We start from the raw sequence: 27,917 nt of genomic DNA on the forward strand, positions 1-27,917 counted from the left end.
AATACTGTATGGTCTTGCAATTAAGTTATGAAAAAGAGACCTAACTTAACCACTCTTCCAGCACACTGACAAACGACTATGTACGTACAGGTTACATAAGACGACCTTGAACATATCCACGTTACCTGCGAGAGGTGACTACAATTTGCAACTTCATACTGAAGGTTTTATTTGTTGAAGTTTTTATAGTATTAATACAATATTTTAACCTTTTATGGGGCCTTTTGTGCTATAGTAATTGGACAATTACTACATTTATATCAGTATGGTTTGAATATGTTTGCTTGATGGAAGTGATATAAAAAAATAGAATAAAATTTTAATATTCCAGGAGGAACTTACCCAATAAGCAAAAAATTGTTAAAAATTGTCAAAACTTGTATTACAATTGTTGTATAACAATTTTAAAACATTTTGTTTATAGTTCTGTAGTTTACAATAGATGCATGTTGGATTTCATTTTTATTTAATTTGTGTTCACTTATGACAACAAGTTCAGGTTTGATTTCTTCTAAAACAAACAATTTCCAATTATAAAGTCCGAGAAGAGAAGTGCTGAATGTTTTGGTGTAGAATCTTAATTTTATGTGAACTTTTAACATTAGTGTATTTAATAGGTAAAGAGGAGGGATTGGTCAATTCTGAGCTCAAACTCCTCCCATGACTATCAGCCAGGATTAAAATATGATGTTTAATTGAAATTGCGGTCATTTTTTTGTTTAGACCTATTTGTTTTCCTCTTAGATATATTTTTTGTTGTTGCTTTAACATCCGTAATATCAGTCGAGTTCTCTTGTTCGGGCTTATCTTTGGCAATCTCGTCAGGTAAAGAGAGGACCTCAAATCGGTTAGCCAACTTAAGAGTGTTTAAAGGTTGTATAAATTTATCACAGTTGTTACACAATGCAATGTCTTTAGTTGTTTACTTCATAATTATTATTATTTATTTTTATTGTACTCATCTACGGTGTATTCAGTGTTAGACATAAACGAAGTATTACTTGTATTTTTTTTGTGGTATTTTTCTGAAAGTTGTGGGGAAAGGATGCGATCACACAGCTGGCAGAGGAGCCGCCGAGCAGTGACTAAAACATGTAGGTCACATTCAAAGTCATTCAACTGTTGTGCAACTACAGCCTTATCCAGAACAACACCTTCCTGACCGATGTTTTGTAGTAAGGTCCCAGCATGCTTCATGTTGATGTCTTGAGCTGAGTTGTAATGGAGTGCTGTTTTAGTCAATCTCAAACTCCAATGCGTTCCCCCATTCTCACAATTATCTAACCAGTTTATAGAAGTGCTATTATTTATACAAAAGAAAATATACTTCTCCTCATTGATAGACATATCATTTAGTGTTTTCTCAACATCTGATTTAGTTTGCAATTTAATTAATTGTGATACAGATGGTCCAACAAACATAACATCATTTTGATAAGTAAAAACTTTTCTATATACAACAGCTTTTCCGTCAGTTTAGTTGTCAATTCATTATTGGAAACTTCATACTTCTTTATTTGTTTTTGCAGCCTGCTGTTTTCCACAATATATTTACAGTTAGAGTCCTGTAAACGTTCATAGTCGTTGTGGAGCTTGTCATAGCTTTCTTGAATTATCTTAGGTAGTAGCACAACAGGATTCCCGAGCTTTGGTTAAGCTCTTGTTTGGATCCCAGGATCCAGTATTTTAGTTTCCAAAACAGCCTTTTCAGTAACAAAGGCCGTCTAGAAATTTTAAAGCATTTTCAATCTCAAAACGGTGAGAGCACCTTTCCCTTGACAGTTTGGAGTCAGCCAAATCGAGATCCTCTTTTATGTTGCTCAACTGTCCCTCCAGATCCTCCAACTTGCCACATATGGTATCAAATTTTGTCACAATTTGAGCTGCACTGTTAACTAAATCATGGCTTTCATCTGGGAAGCAATAACAAAAACTTGATATCAGAATCTCATTATCATCCTTTAAATTGGTTTTTTCAAATAAAAGTTCCTCAAAATGCTCCATTCTTTAATGATAACTAATAACTAAGATGATAGACTGTTTGTATATTCTTGTAATAATATTAATAATATACATTAAATAAATCTCTTGGTGTTTTTTTTTATAAAATTAAAAATTGTACAATATTTAAATTTTATATTTTTAGAGAAAGATTAAATTTGCTGAATATAAACAACAATCAGTTTGAATGACAGAAAGGCAACAATGGTTGTGAATGGTTAAAGATCTGCCACAAAGTCCAGATGAAGTTGACCCTCCTTATCTTATCTAATAAGAGACCACATTATACCTTGTCCCTTGCTGATTTTCAGGTAAATTTATACATTAATCTCACCTTTTGGGTTTAACGCTATGCCCTTTTAAAATAATAATCACTGAATTTAATTGACCGTTTAAATATAAACAATTACCCTATTGATAAAAAAATTTCTTAAAAAATCACTTTTTACTATTTAAAATCTTAAAAATCCAAGGAGCACATCTAGCACTTGACTTATACATGAGGGACTTCCCCCTCCAATCTATGTTTTTTTTTTTTATTGCAATGTTGATAGTCTAGTAGCAAATAGACAAAATTTTAAAATTTTGTTAAAATATATATACATAAACTAGCAAACTACAACAGTTATTTATTTATTGTCCATAAGAATTAAATGGGAATTTTGAATTTACAATTTTTTTAACCATCTTCCTAACTAAAATAGGCTTTACCTTCGTCACTGCAGCTCAAATTATTGTGGTGTAACTACGTTACGGCCGTTTCGGCATTACAATGCCATCGTCAGACTACAAAAACACAAACTCGGCTGAAGTAGCGTCGTTGAAGTTTAAACACGTAACACATAAGAACAATAACATACATTTAAAATATTTACAAAAATCTAACAGGCCTGTCGTACTAACGGGTGACATGTTCCCGTTCCAAGCATAAACCGACTGCAAAAGTAATAGTATCTTAGCTGAAATATTCTTGAACCATATAGAGAACAACAATCTCTTTACAGACGCTAACCGTTACAGAGATATGATTTTGTTCTATTACAGATATGTTGATGACACGATAATGCTATTTAACGGTAATAGCAGACAACTTTCTTTGTTAAACAGTTATTTGTGCAAAATGCACAGGAATATTGAGTTCACGTTAGAGGAGGAAAAAAACCATGTATTAAATTTTCTGGACCTTACAATTAAGAAACAAAACGATCATTTCGAATTTAAAATTTACAGGAAGCCTACTTGCACTGACCAGACCATAAATGCTGATTCACACCACCCACACTCTCAAAAAATCGCCGCCTACAACAGTTTTATCCATAGATTGTTATCAATACCGATGAATCAGAATGATTAAAATGAAGAAATAAACACGATCAAATACATAGCAGTCGCAAATGGCTTTCACTCCAGTCTAGTGGACAAACTGATTTTCAAACATTTAAATAAACCTCAAACTAAATCAACAGAAAAGAAAACTTATATTTCAGCAATTTATGGTTCACATATCAGTAGCACATTTAAAAATATCATGGACAAAAATAAATTCACCGTATCGTTCAAGACTAACAATAAACTTGGATCTCTATTGAAAGAAAAAACAGAAACTAATTCAACCATCTACGATAAGTCTGGAGTCTACAAAATAAATTGTAATGACTGCACGAAATATTACATTGGCCAGACTTCACGATCGTTTAAGAAGAGGTTTAAGGAACATATGCCCAGAAAGACAACAGCTCCCCAAACATCAAATTACGCAGAACATCTGGTATTACACAACCACAATTATTCAAACATCAATAGTAATATGGAAGTTTTACATTTTTCGCAGGACCGTTTAAACAGAAACACATTGGAGGAGTTTGAAATATACAGAGCAGTTAAAGCTGACCATCAAAACGTTTTGAACGATAAACTCTCCTTTCAATCCAACTATATTTACAATACAGCTATTAGGATACTGGAGGGGAACAATGAATGAAAGAACACGCACCGGTGATAAGAAGACAGAGACAACGTCATAGACCACTTTGACCGCTAGTCTAGACTTTACCTCAGCCCGGTCACGATCGATTGTCAATGTCCCTTCGTGTTTTTCGTGTTTTTTGTAATGTGTGTCCGTTCCGTGTATCGTGTTTTGTATATGTCTTATTTATTGAACTCTGTTATTAACGACCTTCGAATGAAGTGATTATTTGACACCTTGAGGCCTGAAGATGGTTCAATAATGAACCGAAACTAGTTGCCAAAATCAGCAACAAAGGATTACTATATGCATTTCATTTCATTTCATTATTTGTCATGAGAGCCGAAGCCCCCTGACTACATACCCGGTACCTGTCGTGAGACTTACCCGGGCCCCATGATGTAGGCCGAAGCTTACGCATCAACCTTTTGCACATCATGGGCGGATGACTTAAGGTTATCAGGCTCACCGGCTGCCGAAGCAGACCCTTCGGAAAGAGGGTTGCCCCTCAATCCTAACCAGGGTTCCCGGCTACTGGTTTAAGCGTCACTCCACCTGGGTTCCACTAGGTCGGGACCTAGAGGACCATGGTAGAGCGCCCCGACGCATTTAGTGCAAGTAACACTCGGGACCTATCTAATCCCTGACAGGCAAACCCGCCATCAATAGCCAGAAGGAAGGGGACCGTCAGCACGCTGACGGGGGGAACCCCAACCTCCCATTTACACCACTACCCGATCGAGGCCTTACCCAGTTGCTGGGAAACCAGAGATAACCAGAGCGATAGATCCCCAGATACCCCTGGCGGGCTCGGACCCAGCACCCGATCTACTTCGTTTGCCCGTCAGACCCAACATCACTGCCAGGCCATCAGGGTTTCCCAAAAGGAGGCAGGTATAGAAGTGGGACCCACCCGGATGAACCTATCCACCAGAGGTGGCGACACCCTTGACTCAATTGAGGTTCCGGGAAGAACCCCCCACACTCAAGATAACCATACCGTCCGTGCTCAGAGACAGGGATTGGTTTGCATAAGTGCCTACAAACCGTTGCCCTCACACTGCGGAAAGTTACGTTGCCCTTGAGTGTCCCCGTGAGCTACGGGTACTTGCTCGTTTTCACCTCCAGGAAAGGTTACTTCCAAAGTCGAGGATTTGCCACACTGAATGCTGGTCGCACACAACAAGCAGGCCTAAGCCCAAAGAACCACAGACACAGGTAGGTTAGAGAATATGATGCACTTCCATCTCTCCTAGAGCTAAACACCCCTCCATCCTGGATAAAGGAATGTCACTGGGACCCAATGCCCAGTCGTCCATGTCTGTGGCCTACTTGAAAATGCCGATACCAACACCGAGCATTTACCTCCCCTTTGGGGGCTAGGTATTTCACCTCCCAGGACGAGGCTACTTCCAAAGTCGAGGATATGCCTCACAAAATGTCAGTCGAACACAACAGGTAGGACGAGCCCGAAGAACTCAGTCACAACCACAAGCTACAGGCAGGTGAAAGATCTATGAACTTAATCAACACTAGCAGAGCTGAACACCCCACCACCCTGAATGGAGGGAATATCACTGGGTACTCTCACTTTGGGTACAACCCAAAGAGGCTGGCTTGTCCAGTCGTCCATAGCTTGTGGCCTACCTGAAGTGCCGGTTCCAACACCGGGCAATTACCTCCCCTCTGGGAGATTACCCACGTAATCTCTCGTTGTTAGAGATTACTATATGCAGGTATTGTAAACCATTTTAAGTATAATACAGTAATCCGGAGGCTAAACAACTATTTTTAAAATGTTTTTGCAAAAGTAACATATATGCCGGTTTTTGTAAATATTTTAAATGTATGTTATTGTTCGTATGTGTTACGTGTTTAAACTTCAACGACGGTACTTCAGCCGAGTTTGTGTTTTTGTAGTCTGACGATGGCATTGTAATACCGAAACGGCCGTAACGTAGTTACACCACAATAATTTGAGCTGCAGTGACGAAGGTAAAGCCTATTTTAGTTATTATACAGCTCAGGGGCTAAAACAAGGATTTTAATTCATCTTCCTAACTGTTGGGCATACAACACACTTCAATATACAAAATTATTTCTTTTTTAAGCTCTACAAAATGGTTTGGGGGGAAATTTTAAAATGTTGTGTTTTTAGGGTCAAAAATGGGAAAAATCTATTTTTACCCCGTAAACCCTCGTTCCCAAAGTCCGATTATGCTGGTTTGTGAACTTGTTCGAATAAAAGTAGGTTTACATGTATGTACCAAATTTCATCAAAATTGGATCATTTTTGCTTGAGTTATCGTGCTAAAGGACACACATACACACCCATATAAAAATAATCGGTCCCGGGTCTAGGTCTTACCATGAGACCTGTGGTAATAGCTTATCCCTATATGGGAAATTCGCTGAAACAGATGTCTACATGTGTAATTCTTTTAAGAGATAAATTCACAAAGTCCTCAATTTGTGTTTGTATCCCCGTTTTCACTAGTTTATAAAAAGGTAAACATTTTTAAATGTTACCGGTACTTTGTTTCCTATTATCATAAACTAAACTGATCTAAACTAAATTAATCTATTTGCCCCAGCACTGTAAAGGAGTGGCAGGCAGCTCTCTTCTTAGATAGACCCATAAAAATAACATAAAATTAATAGTTTTCTTAAAATATAATATTGTAAAAGAAAATTTCATCAGATATCACGGGTTCTCTGTGTAACTGTACCCAGGATTTTTTTGCAAATTGCCAAATACTCATAAATTTTCATAAGGGTAGGAATAATTCAAGATTATTGCAAACATCTTTAATCGTCATCAGTAAGTCAGTCTTTAATCAACAGTTGACACATGACAAATATGTTACGGATAACTGCTATACTCTAGGGAAAATTAATACATATTGTAATCATAAAATTCTATTCAGATAGAAGAATGTCGTATATCCTCAAAACATAACCATCACTTATTTAACTAGTCCACTCTGGTAAAACTTAAGGAATACAAGTCAAGTAAAACCGATATCTCTCTCAAAGTTAATTATTTACATTCTCAAACAGTTTTTCGTTTTCTTCATTGTAAGACTTCACCAATTAACAAATTTCAAAAGCAACAAATTTCAAAAATGATCCGAGCTAAAATCATTTCAGAGTTTGAGCCAAACTTCACTGTAATTTGTTCAAGTTATAATTTTGGTGGTTGAAATCACTCTTGGAGGTTAAAATTTGAATGTCATTCAAATATGGGTTGGTTTAGTTTTGTTAACAGGCTCTAAGCCAGGATGTTGAGTTGTAGAATAAAGGAGGATAGCTTCCCTTAAAGAAGTACAGGTAGTCAGTCCATAGAAGATACAAAAGATACATAGAACACACAATATATCGTCTCACTTCACAAGTCCCCCAGGTGATAAAATATTGAGTGTTCCATGTCTCTTCTGTATGTTCTTTGGCTGACCTGTCCTTCTTCAAGGTTAGCTAGTTGCTATCCTCCTTATTCTATTACAGTACACTCTCAATTATCCAAACCCCAGTTATCCGAGCCCCCTGAGTTAACCGAGGTCGTTTCAGGCCTAAATACATTAATTTTTTTTTTTGTCGGAAAACAATAATTACGTTTTTAGGAATGATTCTGTTCAAAGTAAAGTAAAATAAGCAAGTAATTTGTGATTTACTAAGACTAATACTTAAATTTAAATAATGATTAAAGGTATTATTTAAATGTACAAATGATCTGCAATAATCTAATAAGTTAAAATCACACGCAGTACTAGTTGGGCCGCTAACCATTGGTAAGCTGAACAAGTCGTCAACAAAAGGAGTAGCATTTCTGTTCGGGCATTGCCACCTTGCCGGCTCGTATTGCCTTTTGTCATGGTTTGTCATTACAATGTTTTAATATTGACATGATTGAGTGAATCAAGTTGAAATAAAACAAAAATTAATTTTATACTTAAAAACTGTAGGGGTCCATCTTGCTGTATTGTATTTTAATTTAATCCTGTAGAGTGTTAGCTTGGCATCAATCATACTGTATTTAAAGTTTTCCAAGACAATTTAAGAAGTGTTAAGCATGTTTGAGCTATTATTTTACATTGAACTATCAATTATTGATAATTTTTATTTACTATGCATTGTTATTAAATATGTTTACAAATTAATAACCTTCATTTCTTGAACAATAAGCAATGTCAAACTAACTTTGTAAACAATCTAATGTAGAAATAAGCTTATTAATTCCTCCATACAAAAACATTAAGCACTGTTGTATCCATACAATAACAAAATGAGTGAAAAAATGTAACATGTAATAGGCTACAAAATCATTAATTAAAATCAAGAGATGTTTTTGTTCTCTGGATATAATATATCCAATATGGATTTATTATATCCATAAATTATTTACACTTCTCGAGTACCTCAATAGTAGCCAAGTAATTTACTAAGTTAAAAATAACCCATATTTTGTCATTCTTATATACATAAATTACACATATACATTAGTTATCTATACTTATTTATTATATACATTAATTATGCATAAATTGTTGGCACAAAAGGCTAAATTGTCCAAGATTTCATACTTAATCAAAATGACCTTGGTATGTCTTGACATCATTGGGACATAAATTAAGATTTAACCATTTGAAAGAACTTTTAAACCAGTATTTTGTTAAAACACAATCACACATTTCACCTTTATGAGTAAACTGAATGTTTGAATTCATACTTAACCACAAAGATGATTATTCTCCAGTGTCCAATTTACTTTCAAAAGTAAAACATAAGTTAAATTCTTGGAGAGGCTAGAGAGATAAAACTTGTGCAATACTTGAGCTGAAAAAAATTTGCTCCCTCAAGGGTTGGATGTTCGAGAGATGTCATTGCATTAAGACTATTTACGTACTATTACGTAAAGTTTAAACAATTTGTAATATGTAATAGTTTGAGCTGGTATTTCTCTAAGTGGTTAAATACATTATCATTTTATCAAAATACAACTAAATGACAGATACTTGAAGGACCGGTGTCTCTTAGAGAGACAAAATATAATGTCTTCTTCTTTGACCTCCAATTGGTCCAAATTTGGAAAGAACCGAGGTCGGGACAGCTATCAATAAAAAATTGTAACAGACCAAATCTTAAGAAAGTGGACGAAAAAGTCAAGGAAGTGATAGACCAGTCAAATATGGGCATAACTTATACAACACCAAGGTGAGAATTTTAATTTTGAAAGGTTTAATAATTGTGCAAAATGTACAAAATAAAAAATACACTAATTTCTGTTGATTTGTCAGGATTAATTTTCATTCATCCATACTAAATTAGGACAGTATTCTTTAAACATATTATTATTATAAAACCAATTGCCTTATTCCAAAATAACTTTACTTTTTTATTTTCAGTTTGGGAAGGAGCCTTAAAAGCTTACCTTTATGACATTTAATTTGGGTACAGATTTCCATTTACATCAAACTCTAATTTATTCCATATAAAAATCATTTGCAAGATTATTCCAACGTTTGCAAACGTACATGATGGAAAATACTATGTCAGTGACATCGAGATATGAAAAGACTATTAGTAAAAGCTTGTCTGGCAAATACAACATAGATGCCATTTTCATAGGGAGCTAGACTGAGTTTAAATTATTGAAAATACAATTTTCTGTTTTAAAAATATTCCTTATGATTTTAAAGCTGCTTTATCCATTATACATAAGGTATTTACTCAATTTTATCATTTCTTTATTTACACCTACAACTTATCAACTTCCTCAATAGGCCTACTCACAATATACCAGTGATATGTAAAATAACAAAAGCATTCTTCCCTGCTTACGGTACATAAAACATCCTTCAATATCCTTGTTTTGTATCAAGTTTTATAGCTCCTTTAAAATTTATATTATGTACAACTAATGTCAAAATCTATTATGTAATCAAACAATAAGCCAATCGATTGATGGCAACCACAAAAATACACTATTAAATAACAAACAAATTGTAGAAACTTAATAAAGAACAGATACAAATTAAGACCTCAGTGCAGTACAGTATTCTCCTAGGATCCTTGTTTAACATATACTGGGACAGTCAAGAATATAACTGAGAACTTCTTTGGGTAAAATTAATGTCAAACACAATAATGATGAGTACAGTAGTTGTACAAAACTCACAGAAATACTTTGAACACAGGGGGCACTTTTTCACTGAGTTGTTTTATGTGTTGCACAGTCCTAGGTACTGGGTTTGTTCCTGAATGTATTCTTGATCGTTAAACACTGTGTTGTCAGGATTGCCACACCCTGAAATCAAAATAGAAGAACATCACATAAAAATGACACCTTAAAGAACAAAACATATCTTAAAAAACGCAGCAATCCGACACATACTTTCTCCCATTAGCTTGACAACAACCTTTGTGATGGACAAGCCGTGGGGGTAACTATAATAATATGTTATGGGGGAACTCACAAAAGTTTTACCAACAAATTAATATTGATTTTATTTTATGATCAGTTTTTTTTTTACGAGCTGAGTTTCAATAATACTTGTTATTTGAATATGTATTGTTGAGTAGGTACTTTATGTTACAGTTTTTAAATAATGTTCAGTCACAACTAACATGCCGAAAAAACAGACTGTTTAAATAAACCATTGTTTTTTTGTTATTGTATATATAACAGGGTGTAAATTAATTAATTGTGAAAAATAAAGCACTTTTTTCTTTCTTTCTTTCATAGCCAAAACAAGTCACTCCAATATCATTTTAAATATATCACATGACTGAAATTGTTACTTGATGTTTAAGACCGATAAATTTGGTATTTTTCAAAGTTTAACTCTATCCTAACTGATATCACCATGTTTCATAAGCATGAGAGTTTTTTGTTTTTAATAAGGTAGGCTTAATTAATATCATCTTTTTGTTTACTTATGTTTTTAATAAATAAGTTAAATGATTTTAAATATTCTTGCCTATTATTATTTTTGTATTTAAACAGTCATCTATGTCATAAATCAGTAGGTGTGTAGTAGGTGTTTTTAACAACGTTACAAAATCAGGTAAAAATGTCAAACATACATTTCCCGTTAAGTATGAGAAGGGAAATCCCGTCTCTATCTTGTCTCGAAATTTTATGAGAAATAGAAAATCCTGTATCGTCTCGTCTCCAACTAAAAATCCAATCGCATTCATCCCTTCTTAATTAACATACAAACAACCACAAAAAAGAGAATAAGAAACATTTATATACAGCTTATATATATGTGTAACATTTTAAAAACTTACCTAGAAGTAATGACAATATCATCTTGAGCATACTCTCTGATTCCTCCAAACTAAGCTCGAATGTTGTCAAAACTGGTTTAATTTGTAAAGTAATATAAGAGGAGTAGAGCTGAAACAAGGTATATTCATTTTTTTTTTTGTTTCAATAATGAGCAATTCCAAATCAACTTAATTCAATTAAAATAAGTGTTCAGTTTTATATACTAGTAAAATTATTTTACCAGTAAGCCTAGGCCTACCTCTACCTAGGGCAGGCTTTTTTGCCTGTCCACATCGGCCACAGAGGCCTGTGGGTGGAAAATATCCAGCAAAGCAAGTGGTGAGCCAGTACAGTACAAGGAAGAACTGTAGACCTACGAATGATAAGTAGTGGCGGATACCAGGATAAGAACCCATGACATAGCTGCCTTCATGGCGCTTCTGGCTGAGCCACCAACTCACCTGTAGGCCTATTTGCTATTGTGCTTACTATCATCTGTTGTTCCAACTAGTGATGTGTCAAAACCGAATCTCAAATCTCAAAACCATCAAAGCTTAGGAAAAGTTTCGGTTTCGAGATTCAAGAGATTCGAAATTGAAGATGTTGGCAGTTTTATTTTTGAAACTGCTGACATTTTTTTGTGCCATTGTTATTGTTTTTAACACTGTTTGTTTCCAAACAAGCTGGTAGCAACAGAGCAAACATCACCATTAACAGTAATGAAACAAGTAAATTTTATCCTGAACTTCAAAAGGTATCTTAAATACTATAACGTCTATAGCTGGTACAATCCAGTTTCACATCAATATTTTTACTAAACACAAAGAAATATTGACCACTAAATGTTCTAATTAATCTAATATTCATGTTTATGTTGGTGTTAGAAGTTTAATTTATTTTTGTTGTTGGTTGTTTATAAAAAATTGTTTTACAGTATCGAGTTTTAAGATTATCAGTCACATTCACATATTTATGTTATGTCACGGTCAGGAGTCGATCTCTTTCAGTTTTGATTGCATACTTAACATTTTATGATTATGTGTATTTTTTGTAACCATAACCTTTGTAACCAGCTTTTTAAAGATTCGGTTTCAGTTTTGAGATTCAAAATTTCTGATTTTGACCATCACTAGTTCCAACTTTCATTTTGTTTTGAACTCTGCTCTAATTTACAATCTTAGATGTCCCTTTTTAGGTATTGATTGCCTTATGATCCGCTGTTACTTACGATGATTTATTCTCATCAAGTTAGGCCTTACATTACTCCCGAGAAGTGATTTTTCTTTCACAGACTTTTTTTAATTTTAGCACCTTCTACTATTTTAGCACAGGCTACTAATTAAAGTACCTGAGCACTAGCACTGCAAAATCAGCCAATAATAAGCAAAATAAGCCTACTAATCATGAACACTGTGCTCCCCTCACTAACATTGCTTCGATGCGGATACAAGTTTGAGAGATGGCCATGAAAGAATTTTAAAAAGTTGTATATAAGGCCCGTGAGAATAGGCCACTACATTCTCTGGGGAGCTGACCGATGAACCACTCTTTCCATTTACAATCAAAATATCCGCCATACCACCAGTTGTAAATATTAGTTATAGTTATTCTAGTTCTAAAAGAATTAGGTGTTTTAATATACATAAAATCTGACAATCGTCAGTCAAGGATTAAGAATACAAGTATCAAATATCAAATATTTTAAGTATCATAATTATTATGTTATTATCTTATTTTGTTACTGAAACTGTACAAGTAGGCCTAGTGAAAAAATGATAAATAATTAATTAAAACCCCCACCGCAGCAAACCTGCAGACTATGGCTGCAGACTAAGCGAATTTCAACTTGTCTGATTAACTTTTGTTATGGTGTATCCTGGATTCGCCCCTGCTTTTCCTCTCCTGTTGGCTTTTTCCTTTTTCCAAACTGAGGGCCTGTTAGTTAACTTAGCACATTTGTTTAGTGCTAGTGCTGCTATCTGGTGCTATTGGTTGGTGGGAAGAAACTTAAAGTAAATATATTTTTTTCATACATAACTTAGGCCTAAACATTTTTAAGACTTTGTACTTGCAAAGAACAATTTTAGGTGGGTCTGTAGGGTTGTGCAGCCAAAAAACTGAGCGGCATAAGCAGCCCACATGGACTAGCACCTGCCGCGGCCTGCCCAAGTTTACTACAATTTACTTATCAGAATCGGAAATGAAGCCATAAAATCACTTACTTCCTTTATGGATGAGTATTCATCGCCAATCTACCTCCTTTTGGACATCTAGACATCAAGATACTGGTGAGCAGGCCTATACAGCCTATTAAAAAGAGTTCTTAAGCATTTTAGGTGCTACAACAAGGTCCCACAAAAAAATAGCCATGCTGAAGGATTCATGACGTCACACTTGTGGATAGATTCACTGCCATATCCCATGTGTTTTTGGCAAATAAGCTGGCTGTTAACATCTGGCAACTTTAGTACAACTAGACCTATCCACCACTGTGACGTAAATTCCTAATCCCGTGCTGCAGCATGGCCTTTTTACTATAGTTTGGCCGCTGAGATAGCGACCTGCGTGCTAATGCTAACCAATGCTAGAGGAGGTCGCTATCTAAGCGGCCGAACCATAGTGGGAGACTGGCTATGGCCTAATGCTAATTACCACAGTGAAAATGTTAAGGGACTGAAGCTGACAAAGATATGTTTTACTTTTCTTTCAGGCCCAGCCAATAAAATGTTTTCTGTCTGAAATATGGACTGTATAGGCTAGGTTGGTTTTGCTTGGACCTTAGACTAACTACATTTAATAAATAGTAACATACCTCATATTAAATTACGAAGATCTTCAATCTTATTTCTTCTTTAAACTAATTTGATATATTTACACTTATTTACAAATCCCTTTCATCTTGGACACTGGAACAATAAAATTAACATAAAAATTAGGCTATTTCAAATGAGGAAATATCTTTTGTATAGGCCTAGATTATCAAATTTTGTATAGGCCTAGTTGTTTCCCAGACAGCACGTGAGCTTGGACTAAACTTAGTTTTTACATATTTCTGAATTGGTATGACAAACCTGGAGTTTGGAACCCACTACAAATTGAAAACAGCTTTGGTTAAGTGAACTTGTGTGAATGAGCCAAAACTAAACTTGTTTCATTTACATATAACCTGGTTGGCCAAGTCTACAATTTAAACTCCTAAACAGACCCACGACAAGCTTGTTCATGTGAGTCTAAAGTGAGCAGTGCCATATGACAAAAGAATTTTCCCTCCACCCCTACCCACAACACGCTTCTAAAACCTGTTTCTTTGTGCTGAACCACCATTTTTGTTGGATTTAGACTTCCTCACTCTCCTCAGTTGTCAGTTCCCACTTATCTTGTTTTGGTGTTGTGAGTTGCTCGTTTTGTTTGTGGTTTTGATACCAAGACGAAGCAAAGAAGAATTAAGGGATTCCTAGCTGTAAAGGTAAGATTTACACTCCATTGATAAAAAATATACTTGTGTTGGTTAGTCTATGATGATATAAGTAAGCTAAGTTAAGCAAACAATTAATTTCATTGCATCAAGAACCCCAGAATTTTGTTTATAGCCTAAACCTTTTGCACTTTAACCTTTCAACTTCTACTGCTGAACTCTACAGAACAGTGCCAAAATTTGTGTTTAACCTTAACCATTATAGTAAATGCCTTAACCTAGTCTACAGATAAAAACAGGCCAAACCATTAGTTTATGTTGTTTGTATTCAGTAGCCTTGTTGATAAGTGTAAGTTCCTTTATCACATGCTGTAATCATTATAAAAGTAAAACAGTAAGAAATAAAAGTTTGATAACAATTTTAAAAACAAGAGTAAGTTAACATACCCTGTGTTTGCAACACCAACAAAAATGCCAAATAATCTAATAATTCTAATAACAAATAAAAATTATGAAAAATTATTTAAATAATAAATTTTAATAAACCAAATAATTCGTCTAATGCAATTGTATTTTTTTATAGATCTTCTGAAGCAGGCGGTGGAGTTGATGGATTCAGAAAAGAAGTTGAAGGTGAAGTGGAAGATAGTGGGCATTGTATTTATTATATTAATAAATTGTCTTGAAATGTGAATGTCTTGTTTTCTAAACCTAAAAGATCATATATAACCAATATTTTTTCCAAGATCACTTAAGACTCATAAAATAGGCTTCATTTATTGATCATAAATGTTTCTTGGTAAAAAATTAATTATATTTATGTTTAAGAAAAAAGGTGGGCTAACAAATGATGAATGGTGTGAAACAGCTTATATGTTAAATAGGTATAAATTATATTACTATTACTATAGCCTATTATAAAATTATTATTATTATCTCTGATCATGACAGTAAGTCATAAAACTTCGTACCAAGTCTGAGTGAGTCTATATGTGTGAGCTTGTTTGCCCAAGTCTAAAATGTGCTAAAACCAATTCCAATATGAGTCTAGGCCAAGTCCAATATGAGCCTACTAAAATTGGGCTTGGGTCTCCAAGTCCATAATGAGCCTGTTTAATTTATCAGTGTGAGCTTGTTTGCCCAAGTCTAAAATGTGCTAAAACCAATTCCAATATGAGTCTAAGCCAAGTCCAATATGAGCCTACTAAAATTGGGCTTGGGTCCCCAAGTCCCGAACAAGTCCATAATGAGCCTGCTTAATCTACCAGACCTGTTTTGTATCCATCATTCCAAGCTTAGAGTAGGTTTGTGACCATGAGTTCACTGTAGGTTTGGGGTTGGGACTTGGGTTGGACTTGGGGAGCCAAACCCATAACAAGTTGAACAACTGCCAACTTCGGTCTCTAAAACAAGTCAAAACCAAGCCTACAGACTTTGGTGCCTTAGTCTAAACCAGGCTTGGAAACTTGGGCCAATGGACTTGGAACAAGTTCCCAGCAAGCCCATTGTGCTGTTGGGGTTATTATGTTAGTATGTCACAAAAGCAAGGGTCCACGTTTAAATGTGTATGTGTACTGGTAGGCCTTTCTGTGAATATATCTGGGGTGTCTGTGTGTACGTGTTCAAATAATAACTTTTTTTTTCAGTAAAAATGGCACTAGCCTATCAGAACATAATAGGTACCGGTATGTGAAGTACAAGAACTTAAACTTAAAGAATAAAAATTAATGTGTCTGCTGTTGACTATGTCATTTAGGCTAATTACTTAATCATTGATTGTTAATTATTAGTACAATGACTAGCAGTTATCAGGCGCTTGTTGCTGCGCTAAGAACTAATATTTTAAATGGTAATTTATTATTTTACTAATATTATAAATCTGAAAGTTTGTGAGTTTGTGTGTGTGTTGCTCAATCACACATAAAATACTCGACGGATTGGGCTGAAATTTGGCATGATGATAGCTCACATTCCCGATTAACATTTAAGTTTAGGCATATTCTTATCTCGAAATTCCTTTCGAGCTCCGCCCCAGTGGCTCTGTAGTTCCCCATGATAACCTTATGAGTATTCATATTTAAAGGGAACTAAAGAATTTAGTCAGCTGTTTCAACTTTACAAGTTGGTTCTATAATATGCAATAGCATTAAAAAGTTATAAGGTTTCCCAACAGGGTGCAGCACTATTATTATTTTGTTTTTGCATATATGACAACAGCTAATTTGAACTAAGCAGCAACAAAAAGCTGTGATACACAATGAGAACTGTCAAAGTAGGATTGTTTACAGTTAGGTTTGAGTTTTTAATTTAATGAATAATTTGTGATACTGTGCGAATGTTTGATAGGCTAATTTATTTTTTTCTATTGTTTAGGTGCAGTGGTAGGTAGAACATTTTGGCAATCGGTAGATGTGTTATACTATATCATACCGTAAATTTATGAACAAAATTTTATCAAACTGTGTCCTCCACCCATTGCAAACGCAAAGCTTGAGTATAACTGCAATAAGCATTTTATACTTTTATGCCAACCCCGTATGAAGGACGGGTGCTCTGCTAGTTTACACTAAATATTAAAAATGTACACGGTACCAAAATCTAAAATAGAATATTTATTTTACTTAATTACCAGTGGATAAACAATGTTTTTGTTTGTTCATTAGGTGTATAAATATATATGTTTTAAGGCGTATATACCACCACGTGAGCACAGGACATAGCACAGGACCACGTGAAAAGCATGCATTTTCTAAATTTAAACCGGCGATAGTCATCAGGGATTGCCAAGTGTGTCTTATAATGGTGATTGCGAAAGCAAGACGCAAAGGAAATTGTAGTCGCTTGAATTCAAAGGGTTATTCGGATTAAATCATCGGTATTCTTGTGTAAGACTTCTCTTTTACACTGATAATTGTTGCTTTCATCAAGTTTGGTGGCATTTTTTGAATTGTCAGTCGGCGGCTCCAGAGGGCTGGCCAGGTAGGCCCGAGCCTACCCAAAATTTTGATAGATATTTCATAACGATAAATAAATTAAGAAAAACGATAAATAAATTCAGAAATTTAATTATATGTAAATAAAAATAAACATTCAAACTAATTATTTTGCATTTAAGTTTTAAAATTCCTCCTTTTAGCAGAGGAAATCCCTTCAAACCTCTTGTCTCCCGATCAAACTCAGGCCTACCCAAAAAATTATTCCTTACCCCTGGTTCCGTTTCACAGCTTGGGTGGATTTAAGTTTCACAATTGGAGTTTCTTCTTTTAATTACAGTAATTTTGTGGGGTAATGACAAATTGGGAGGCATTTGAATACCTGAGATAAGTTAGCACGCATGATTTTTATTCACTTAATAATTTATGTTAGACCTAGATTAGGTGGGTATGGTACAAAAAATAAAAATATTAAGGCATTTCCATCCATTTTATTGTTTATAATACTTTGATAAAGGTTTTTAGTTTTGATGTTTTAATAGTGGAGAATAAAAAGGTTGTTGAGTGCACAGGTATGCTGCAATTGGGGCTTAACTTAATATATTTGGACTTCCAAAGTAAAATAGTTTTCTGTGCTGCATTCTATGGGAAAAACAGTGTGGCACTATTTCAAATCATGACTAATACAGAATGTTGTAATTATATAAACCTACAAAATACTTGAAAAAGTGAACTTCTCTGCTTTTAAATTAGCCTATAATTTACTGTATTTGTAAACATTGTAGTTCCTAAAGTCTGACATTGGACTCCTTAAAACCCTCCGGCGCAGAGCTTCTTTTTGTCGGATCTGCACCAAACTTCACACAAACCATCCTTGAGTAATGCTTAATAATGCCTGAAAGTTTCATTACAGTCTGCCAAGCGGTTTCGGAGTCCATAGCGTACATACATACATACTTCCTCTTTTATGAATAGACTAGCTGTACCGTCCGCAGGCTTTGCCCCGTTTAACGTCATAAGTATTCGCATGGCTCAATCTCGTTCTGGTTGAAGTTTGTTCGTTCCGCTCACTCACCTTTTGGTTGCAAATTAGCTGTTGTCATAAATTTAAAACAAATAATAGTGCTGCACCCTGTTGGTAATCCTTGTAACTTTAATGCTATTGAACATCATAGAACAGAACCAACTTGTTTAATTGAAACAGCTGTTAAGATTCATTAATTCCTTTTAAATAAAAAATCATAAGGTTAACATGGGAAACTCCAGAGCCACTGGGGCGGAGCCCGAAAGCCCGATCAGAATAAAAACTACTTAGTTTTCCTATTTAATGCCCAAAGCCCAAAGTTATTTTATGGTGTACCGAATTTAAGCCTCCTAGGTAGCCTAAATGGGAAGTGGGAGAATTAGTGATGAGTGAGTGAGTGGGTCAGTGAGGGCTTTGCCAAATCAAATCTAATCAAAATTTCTTTTATTCCGTATAAAATAATTATTTTTACAGTTTTTACAAATAATGTATATTACAATAGAAGTATAACTGAATACCTTATAAGTATACAAAATTAAACCCACATGGGAGAACCCGTGCGTGGGAGTGAGTCGATTGCAGCTTAATAAGAAAGAAAAAGAAACTTTGATACTTATTAAAAAACAAAACAAAAAACTTCTAATTACTGGCATGATTACAAAACACTAGCGGAATTTTGGCTAATCGCATAGGAACATAGATAATGAAGTCAGGTAGACTCGTTGACTTCCCCCTACCATTAACTACCGAAAACCTCCCCCTCCCCCCCCCCCCACACACAAACGCACACACGCGCACTCACAATCACACACTGTACCAGCTGTCAGCTATTGTCTGTACCGGTATATGGAAACTAATAATCTATTAGCTCCATCCCTACCAATGAGATTGAGCCAGTGAACAATGTGTTTTTTGTACGTTGTAATTGAGTGTCTGTCGAAGTCTCGTAAGTCTAGTGGAAGGTTGGAGTAAATGATGTGTGCAACATAGTAGCAATTAGTTGTAGAAAATGTCTTTGTAGGTAAGCGTATGCCTTGGCCTAGTGCATGTCGAGTATTGTGGTCATGTTGTGGACGATCAAAGAGTGACTCATGTTGTTTTAAAATAAACATCGAAACTGTTCTGATGAATAGTTGCGTTAAATCAAGTACATTCATTTCAGTGAACAGAGCATCCGACGAGTATTGCCTACCCTTGCCAAGTGCCGCTTTTATAATTGCCTTTTGTGTTACAACAAGAGGTTGTCTCTCAGAATGTTGCTGTTTAAGCACCACCCCAGGCAATTTTCTTTTTATATATTTAGATTAAGTTACCAAATTATGAATCAATTAACCGTTAATTGATTATAGGTAACACTATAATTAATAATTAATACATACAATAATTAATTACTGTTTAAAGTTAAGGACTAATGATACTCATCGTAATATTAATCTTAGCCTACCTGATTAGTGACTTGTTGAAGGTTTAACCCTGAACCAATCAATGCTGTTAAAGCTATGTTCTGTGCTGCTCGTGTAGGCCAGGAAGTTGTCCTTACAGTTTTTTTCCTTTTTGTTTTTGGATGAAAAGAACCTCACATGAGGCTTGATTTTCATGTTTTTTGTGTTACTTCTGACTTGTAGGGCAATATTCCTCTGCTTGGTGGACGTTAACTTCGCCTCAAGGTTTTTCAAGCATTGATCAGCTACTTTTAAACTGTCCGGGTAGTCAATTTTATTTAAAATTGACTCAAAACGTTGCCTTAGAAGAAGTTTGTCAGTAGGTCTAACTTTTTTGGGCAGTACAGTTTTAGTTGACACTTCTGCCAATATTGATTTTCTTTCCTCCAAACTTCTGACTTCTCCCACGTCATCGCCGGGTTCATCGTGATTTTGGGCTTGATCTTCCGATATCAATTTCCGACATAGTAGGTGCACATGTTTACACATGTTAGATTTAATGCGTGCATCGATGCACGTGCATGTGAACTTGTGTATGCACGCTGCACACTGTGGGCAAATAATGCGACATGAGCAAACTTCTATTATCTGACGAATCATGTACGTATTGCCAGAATCCGACGATGTCACATTCCAAGAATTTTCAAAAGTTTCAGACTTAACAATTAAGTCTGGGTTCATGGACAAAGAACTTTTGTGACGGTTTCTGAGCAATTTTACTTTGGAAGTTAGTACTCCCTTTTCAATTATTACTGATCGATTAAAGAGTTTCTGCCTAATGAGTTGCATGATTGCACTTATGACTTTATCAAGTGGCTTCACATTTTTTCCTTCCAATATAAAATGTGTTATTGTTTTATGCAAACTTTCAAGATGCATGTTAGTGTTTATGCCAAAATTTACTTGAAAACAGTATGCCCATGAATGGTAGTTCGACCCGAAATGTTCCTTGAAGTAATCACCATATTCTTTGGTGGCTTGGTCACTACAAAGTTGGTCAGTAATTTGTTGCAGCATTGTCAAGAATGCATTTGGATCTGTTTCTTTCAGCAGAACTCTTAACTTCTTATTTACTGATTTTCTTTTATCACAATCTTTTATCTTGGACAAATTCTTTTGCCATGCACGGTCAACATGCCATATGCAAAAAAGTCTTTTATCAACTTGGCCCATTACTTCTTTCCATGCGTTATAGAATGATTCAGCCATGTCAGACATGAACACCTTAGGATTTATTATTCCAACTTTCTCTCGTATTGCCGAGAGAAATTCACTCACAGCAGATTTATCTGTTCTGTTTGAAATAAAAAACGCACACGGAAATCCTTGTCTCATTTCGTCAATTACTATGAGGGTTAACACTTCAAAATGATAAGCGCCCATTCCATGAGTACCGGAACTGTCAATACAAATATAGTCTGAACCAAACTTTTTCAAAAGGTCTCTTTGCGCCTCAGTCATTATGGCAAGAGCAAAATCGTTTTCGGCAAACGTGGAAGGTTCATTAAAGCCTTGAGCTTTATATAATAAAACACAGTCATTTTTTGCCTTTTGGCCTTGTACCCATGCTTCAACATTGATGGCATCGTCATTTTTAGCCTTTTGGCCTTGCACCGATGCTTCAACAATGATGGCATCGTCATTTTCTGCCTCTTGGCCTTGTACCCATGCTTCAACATTGATGGCATCGTCACTTTCTGCCTCTTGGCCTTGTACCCATGCTTCAACATTGATGGCATCATCATTTTTTGTCTTTTGGCCTTGTACCCATGCTTCAACACTGATGGCATCGTCATTTTTAGCCTTTTTGCCTTGTACCCATGCTTCAACATTGATGGCATCGCTCGAATGACGCACAGTCTCATTAAGACGGAATTCTTTAACAATATTATACAGATCTTGTTTTGTCAGTAAATGTATTCTTTTTGGCGAGTCGGGATCAAAAGATGACCGAACCTCTTCAAGTATCGTGTCATAAGGAATTTTATTTAATATTTTCCTGGCGATATCTTTACGATCATTAAGGGTCAATGGTTGATGGGCTAGGTCACAAGTGTGCCCTACATGAGTCTCGCAGTACTCTACTTGAACATTTCCATTTCCAAAAAAAGTTGCTTTTATACGGGAAGGACAGAAACCATTTATTTTACAGGAGCCCTTTATTTTTGATTCCCTTTTTCTTTTACCGGATATAGGCTTAGGTTCAAAGTTTCCCGATCTATTACACTGGTAATAAATTTTGATCTTGTTGCCAGACAGAATCTTTTTGCCAGATCTTTTTGTAAACAAAGCATTTTCTTTTACCTCAGTGTTGTTTTTCCAAGTGTAGAAATCTGACGTACTAGAAAAACTAAGAACTGATTTCTTAAGAGAAATATTATGCTGCTCTGAAAAGTGACTTTCTATATCTGTAAACTCATTTTTACAAACAGCGCAGGTAAACCTAGGTCCTCTTTTCGGGTTTGTACTCACATCGGGATAATACCCGTGCACTTCACGTAAGTGACGGGTCAGAGTCTCCCGTCTTGAGAAAGATTTGTTACAAAAGTTACATTCAAACATTTTTACACCTATTACACACGAGTCTGAAACGCGTACACATTAATCTCAACCACGAATACTAGAAAAATTCTAGTATTCATGATCTAAGCACAACCACAACATGAACTGAACTAACCTATGAGTTTTGGTGTTTGTTTTGTTTCTGTTTCTATTTTTTTTTTTTTTTTTTTTTTTTTTTTTTTTTTCGCACGCACTCCGCTGACTGAAACGGCACACGGAAGATTTCTCAGGTGCCGTTTGACGTCACTTTGAGGGAACACCAATACCGCAACGATACGGATGTAGCCACCGGCCTCGGTGGTGCATTGGATAGCGTTGCGGGCTGATAATCCGAATGTTCCGGGTTCGAATCCCGCCGGCGGTACTAACTTCTTATCAACATTTTTTTCATATCAGCAAGTTTGGTTGGTTTGGTTAGGTTATGACAGTTTAATTTTATAATTAAAAAATAATAAAATTGAATTTTAGGCAATTATAATTTTATTTTATTAACAAAGATATTTTTTAGATTAGTAAACCTTTATTCGATTTTTCCATTATCAGTACGTTTGGTTAGTTTGGTTAGGTTATGACAGTTTAATTTAATAATAGAAAATTATAAAATTGTTTCTTCAGACGCAGCAATTAGTGACGTCAGCAGTTAGTGACGTCAAACGGCACCTGAGAAATCTTCCGTGTGGCCCACCGACCAACTGACTACCAAAAAAAACTGTGAAAGTGACTGTAAGCATTGAGTATAAAACCTAACTTGTACCATAGACTAACCAACACAAGTAGACTTCTCATCCCATTGTAAATTTTGAAGCACGTTTTTCGTGTCTAGTACATGTACGTGACACATGGGCGCTAGTGTCGACGAAACTTTGTTTCTATTATTTTAGGGTTAAGGGAGTATGTTTTATGTATGCTTGTACTCTACTTATTGAAGTACTTGCTACTCTACAATGATCTGAGATGGTTCAAAGTTGATATCTTAAGAAATGTATAAAAAAGTAGGGGGGGGGAACTCATTTAAAACTCACCCTGTATAAAACAATTCACAATTATTTTCCTCATAATTTTTTTAGTTTTGAATGGCTGCCATTTTGAAATGACTTGATGAAACTTGACCATTTTCAACCCAGGCCGATATAATGTATTCAAGCACTTGTGTGCCAAATTTCATGAAAATCGGTTCAGACATTCGGTCGTTATAGCCAATTAATGGGGACCCAGCATCCTCTTACGGCCGCCATTTTGATGACGTCATTACGGACGACCGAGGTCCTTAAAAATTGGGGTCTGGGCGGTTTTAGGTTCAGAAACTTGTATACTATAACCACCTAAAATTGCAGCCTCTCTGCCAGAACTGAAATATTCTGCCACTATATGCAGCTATACGACCCCACTATTGGCAGATCTGACTTAAAAATATTTCAATGAAAAAATAAATAAGTAAATAAACAGGGGAAAATTAAATTGTTCAAACAAAACGTGAGCTTAGGTCCAAGACATGAATCCTTTTCAGCCTGTGTATACTGGTACTGTTGTCCAAAAGGTTTAGAGCCAGGTGATTGGGGTGATTTTCAAGCTTCTTTAGATATTTTGTACTAAATTTTGTTATTTCCTCTTCAACCGTCGGAATTCTACTGTCCTTGTGAAGGATATTGTTATTAACGTACCACGGGGCTTGCAGGATGAACCTTAGAACTTTTGACTGAAATCGTTGGATGATGTTTATGTTTGACATACTGGACGTTCCCCACAGTTGGATTCCATAAGTCCAAATTGGCTTCAGGATTACTTTGTATAGTAATAATTTATTTGCAATGGTCAATTTTGATTTACTATTTAGGAGCCAGGAAAGATTTTTAAATTTTAAATTTAGGTACATTCTTTTATTCCAGATATGGTTTTTCCATGTTAATCTTTTGTCAATCGTCATGCCGAGATATTTCACTTCGTGGGATTGCGGAATTTGGACATTATTTAAGGTTACAGGAGGACAAGTACCTAATCTGGTAGTGAAGGTCACATGAGTAGATTTGCTCTCATTCACTTTTATTTTCCATGTTTGCAACCATTCTTCTAAGTCATCTAGGGAATTTTGAAGATTAAGTGAAGCTACCACTGGATCAGGATGGGACGCTAAAATAGCTGTATCGTCAGCAAAAGTGGCCACAGAAGTATTCACATTTTCAGGTAGATCGGCTGAAAACAGCGTTTAAAGTACAGGTCCGAGAACACTTCCTTGGGGAATGCCAGCTTGAATTGGGTACAATTTTGTAATGTTATCTCCAAATTTAACTTTGAAATATCTGTCGGTTAGGTATGATTAAATTTTCATATAAAATATATGAGGAAGATTCAGTTTGAGTTTATAAAGTAGGCCTGTGTGCCAAACTTTGTCAAAGGCTTGACTTACATCGATAAAGACAGCTGTACAATAGTTCTTTTTCTTAAGGTCTTCTTTAATTGTATTAACCAATCTATGTACTTGTTCAACTGTGGAATGCTCCCATCGAAACCCAAACTGATGATTTGGAATCAAGTTTCTGTCCTCAGGGCCGGTTCTAGGAATTTTTCAGAGCTAAGCGAACACCCGAATCAGCGCCACTTAGAATTCCCCCACCACCCCACCCACAACCCATGAACATTACTTAACTCTATTTGTGAATTTTTCCCAAAGATTTTGGGAAGAACTTTTTTATTAGTTTAGGTTAGAAGTATACTTGCAATAAAAGACTGTTTATTATTCCCAGGAATTTAACATTTTTACACTTTTACTCATCGTATAAACTTTAGCAAAACCAAGGCCACACTAAAAAAACAGGCCGTAATGCTCGTCAAGCATGACGTCACGATAGAAGACGGCAATGACGTAATGTTTGCCGTTTGTGATCAGCTGCTTGTTTTAATCTTTCCTTGGAAAATAAATAAATAAATACCTACGTCATTGCCGTCTTCTATCGTGACGTCATGCTTGACGAGCATCACGACCTAAGTTAACAATTTATTTCTAAATGTGAGCCACAATACACTATTTTGACGTACTTCCCACACAAGGATTTAGTCCAGAAAACAGCTGTTTGCCGCTAGCTTAATCAAATGGGGTTTCATTGCGTACTACTGTACTGTAATGAGTTTTACCGGACACCAATCAGCTGATTACACTGTATTTTGGTGACAATGAGTGGTTATAAACAAAAACATAACCTCTCTTAAAGGTTATTACTAGTGATTTTTAGTCCTTTAGTTGGTGTTAATATGTAAGGGTTTGTGCAGATTTAGTAGTATGGCGTAAACTATCGTACGTAACTTATCCAAAATGTGTTAACCGGACTCGTATGGTAATCCCGTACTCGACCGTCTCGCACGGGAACGACCACACTCGTCCGGTAAACACTTATTTTCAGGACTAGTAGCGTAATATACTATTACAGGATAACTTGGATACGATATAAGTTAAAGCCTATTACAATGAAAAACAGGTGTAGATAGATGATAAGAGAGGAATTTTTAATTGAACACATTAAACATGAAGAAAACATGAAAAACCAAATTTATTACCTTGACAAAAAGAATACAAAATTATCAATTTAAACAGTTCAAAAGCTCTTAGCAATTAAAAATTAATTTTCCTAGCTTTGATCTTGGCAAGTTCTTTAATTGCAGAGTTGGTATCAATCTGGTTCAGAACATGAGTCATGAAATGAAACCCACAGGCGCCGCGCTGTAGTACGCTGCCGACTGCCGACTGCCGAGCGTCAGCTCACTACAAATCGAAACTACAAATGGCAGAACTACAATGGAGATTTTGTTAACGTCATATAGATGTTGGGACTTACCAATATGGTCTTTACCACCATGCAAAATTTGAAAACGATTGCTTCAGCCGTCTAGGAGGAGTTTTCGTATTACGAAAATTCATAAAAGTCGAAGTATAAGGGCTTAGCTCACTCCGCTCAGTAACAAAAACATGTATGTTGTTATTATAAATAAATATTTATGTGTTATTATAAATCTACGGTGTTGGCATACGTCTCACGGGTTGCTTCTGCATAGAAAACTATTTATTTTTCTAACCCTTTCTCTGATTTTGTTCCCGTTACTTTATTTATTATTATGTCTATTTATAGTTTTTTTATGACATGTTATTTATTATTATTTATTAGTTGTTATCTTGTGTTAGTTAATATCATGTAAATTATGATGTTGTGTGTGCCTACCAAGAGGACAGCATGGACTTAAAGCTTAAATGCTGCATTGTAATTGGGCTTTTTACCTGTAATTGAGTATTGTCATCTAAACAAATAAATAAAAAAAAACCCAGGACAAACACCCCAGTACATGACAAAAGTACTGTTTGTTTTGTTGTAAACTGATGTTCTTGAAATGATTATTGATAGAAAATGTAAATTAAATTAAAAATACTGTGATGTGAAAAAAAGAATGTGTACTGAAAACTGTTTACAAAAATTAATAATGAATATAACATATGTTAATAACATCTTTTAAACAAAGTACTAGAGCAAAATTTATTTACAGAACAAGGGATAAAATTAATTGCTTTTAACAAGTACTCTGCAGACAAATATTTTATTTAAATCACTTATTACTAGCCAAGGGCTGTGAAAAAGGTTTGCCGGGGGACAAAGTTCAGTTCCTGAACCAGTCGAGACTAGGCACCCACAGTCCAGTGTTTGTAGACCTACAGTTTTTATCCCCTTTTTTAACTGTTTTTAACGTTTTGTGAACTTTGATGCGACTAATTCAAGAATGGTTGGGTTTCTTCATAGATAAAACATAGTCCTATGTTATATCTATGGTTTCTTCAAGTTTTGTGACCTGGTGATGACGCTAATGCATTGAAACGCGCGTAGTCCAAGTCCAGTATAGGAGCAGAGGAATAACGAGGCAGTTAGGTATTATATAACCTTTTTACAATATTTTTGTCAACGTTATTCGGAATAAACAACACAGATCGATCGAGGAATATTCATTTTGTGTGTTGTATTAAATTTGGAAAATTGTACTGTTATAACATTTTGAACACAAGTTGGTATAGATGGGTAACATCGTTTTTGAGAGTAAGAGTTTAAATGATTGGAATAAGCCAAATATATCGTTTAACCACGATATAAGGAAAACGGAATGATTATAGGTGAATAAATATGCCTCGATTCAGCAAATTTATGAATGATTAATGATAATCAATGACTAGCTACATGTAGAGATTAAAGTACTACATGGCATTAAGAGAAGCCTGCTAGAAACTGAACTAGAAGGAACGCGCAGGTTATGACAAATTAAATGGATGGATGT

The 27,917-nt window shown here is 35.3% G+C and overlaps 1 protein-coding gene across 2 annotated transcripts; it reads right to left on the reverse strand.

Annotated features, from left to right (window-relative positions):
• Positions 1–6,770: 6,770 nt before the first annotated feature.
• Positions 6,771–22,723, reverse strand: LOC128992333 (uncharacterized). Of its 2 annotated transcripts, XM_054415865.1 has the most exons (4): positions 20,054–22,723; positions 14,050–14,143; positions 11,258–11,366; positions 6,771–10,271 (listed from the first exon to the last, which is right to left on the reverse strand). In XM_054415865.1, exon 1 carries the CDS (start codon positions 22,611–22,613, stop codon positions 20,058–20,060), a length of 2,556 nt encoding a protein of 851 aa, XP_054271840.1. In that variant the 5' UTR covers positions 22,614–22,723; the 3' UTR covers positions 6,771–10,271; positions 11,258–11,366; positions 14,050–14,143; positions 20,054–20,057. The 2 variants fall into 2 exon arrangements, with proteins under 2 accessions (XP_054271840.1, XP_054271841.1); XM_054415866.1 differs by lacking the exon at positions 11,258–11,366.
• Between the last annotated feature and the right edge of the window lie 5,194 nt (positions 22,724–27,917).

This window comes from Macrosteles quadrilineatus, unplaced genomic scaffold (assembly GCF_028750875.1).
Source record: "Macrosteles quadrilineatus isolate MER2022 unplaced genomic scaffold, UCM_ALF_1.0 Scaffold_4__1_contigs__length_99947679, whole genome shotgun sequence".
NCBI classification, from domain to species: Eukaryota; Metazoa; Arthropoda; class Insecta; order Hemiptera; family Cicadellidae; genus Macrosteles; species Macrosteles quadrilineatus.

Coding starts and splice junctions, on each gene's coding strand:
- LOC128992333 (XM_054415866.1), bottom strand. CDS start 22,613: ATGTTTGAATGTAACTTTTGTAACAAATCTTTCTCAAGACGGGAGACT.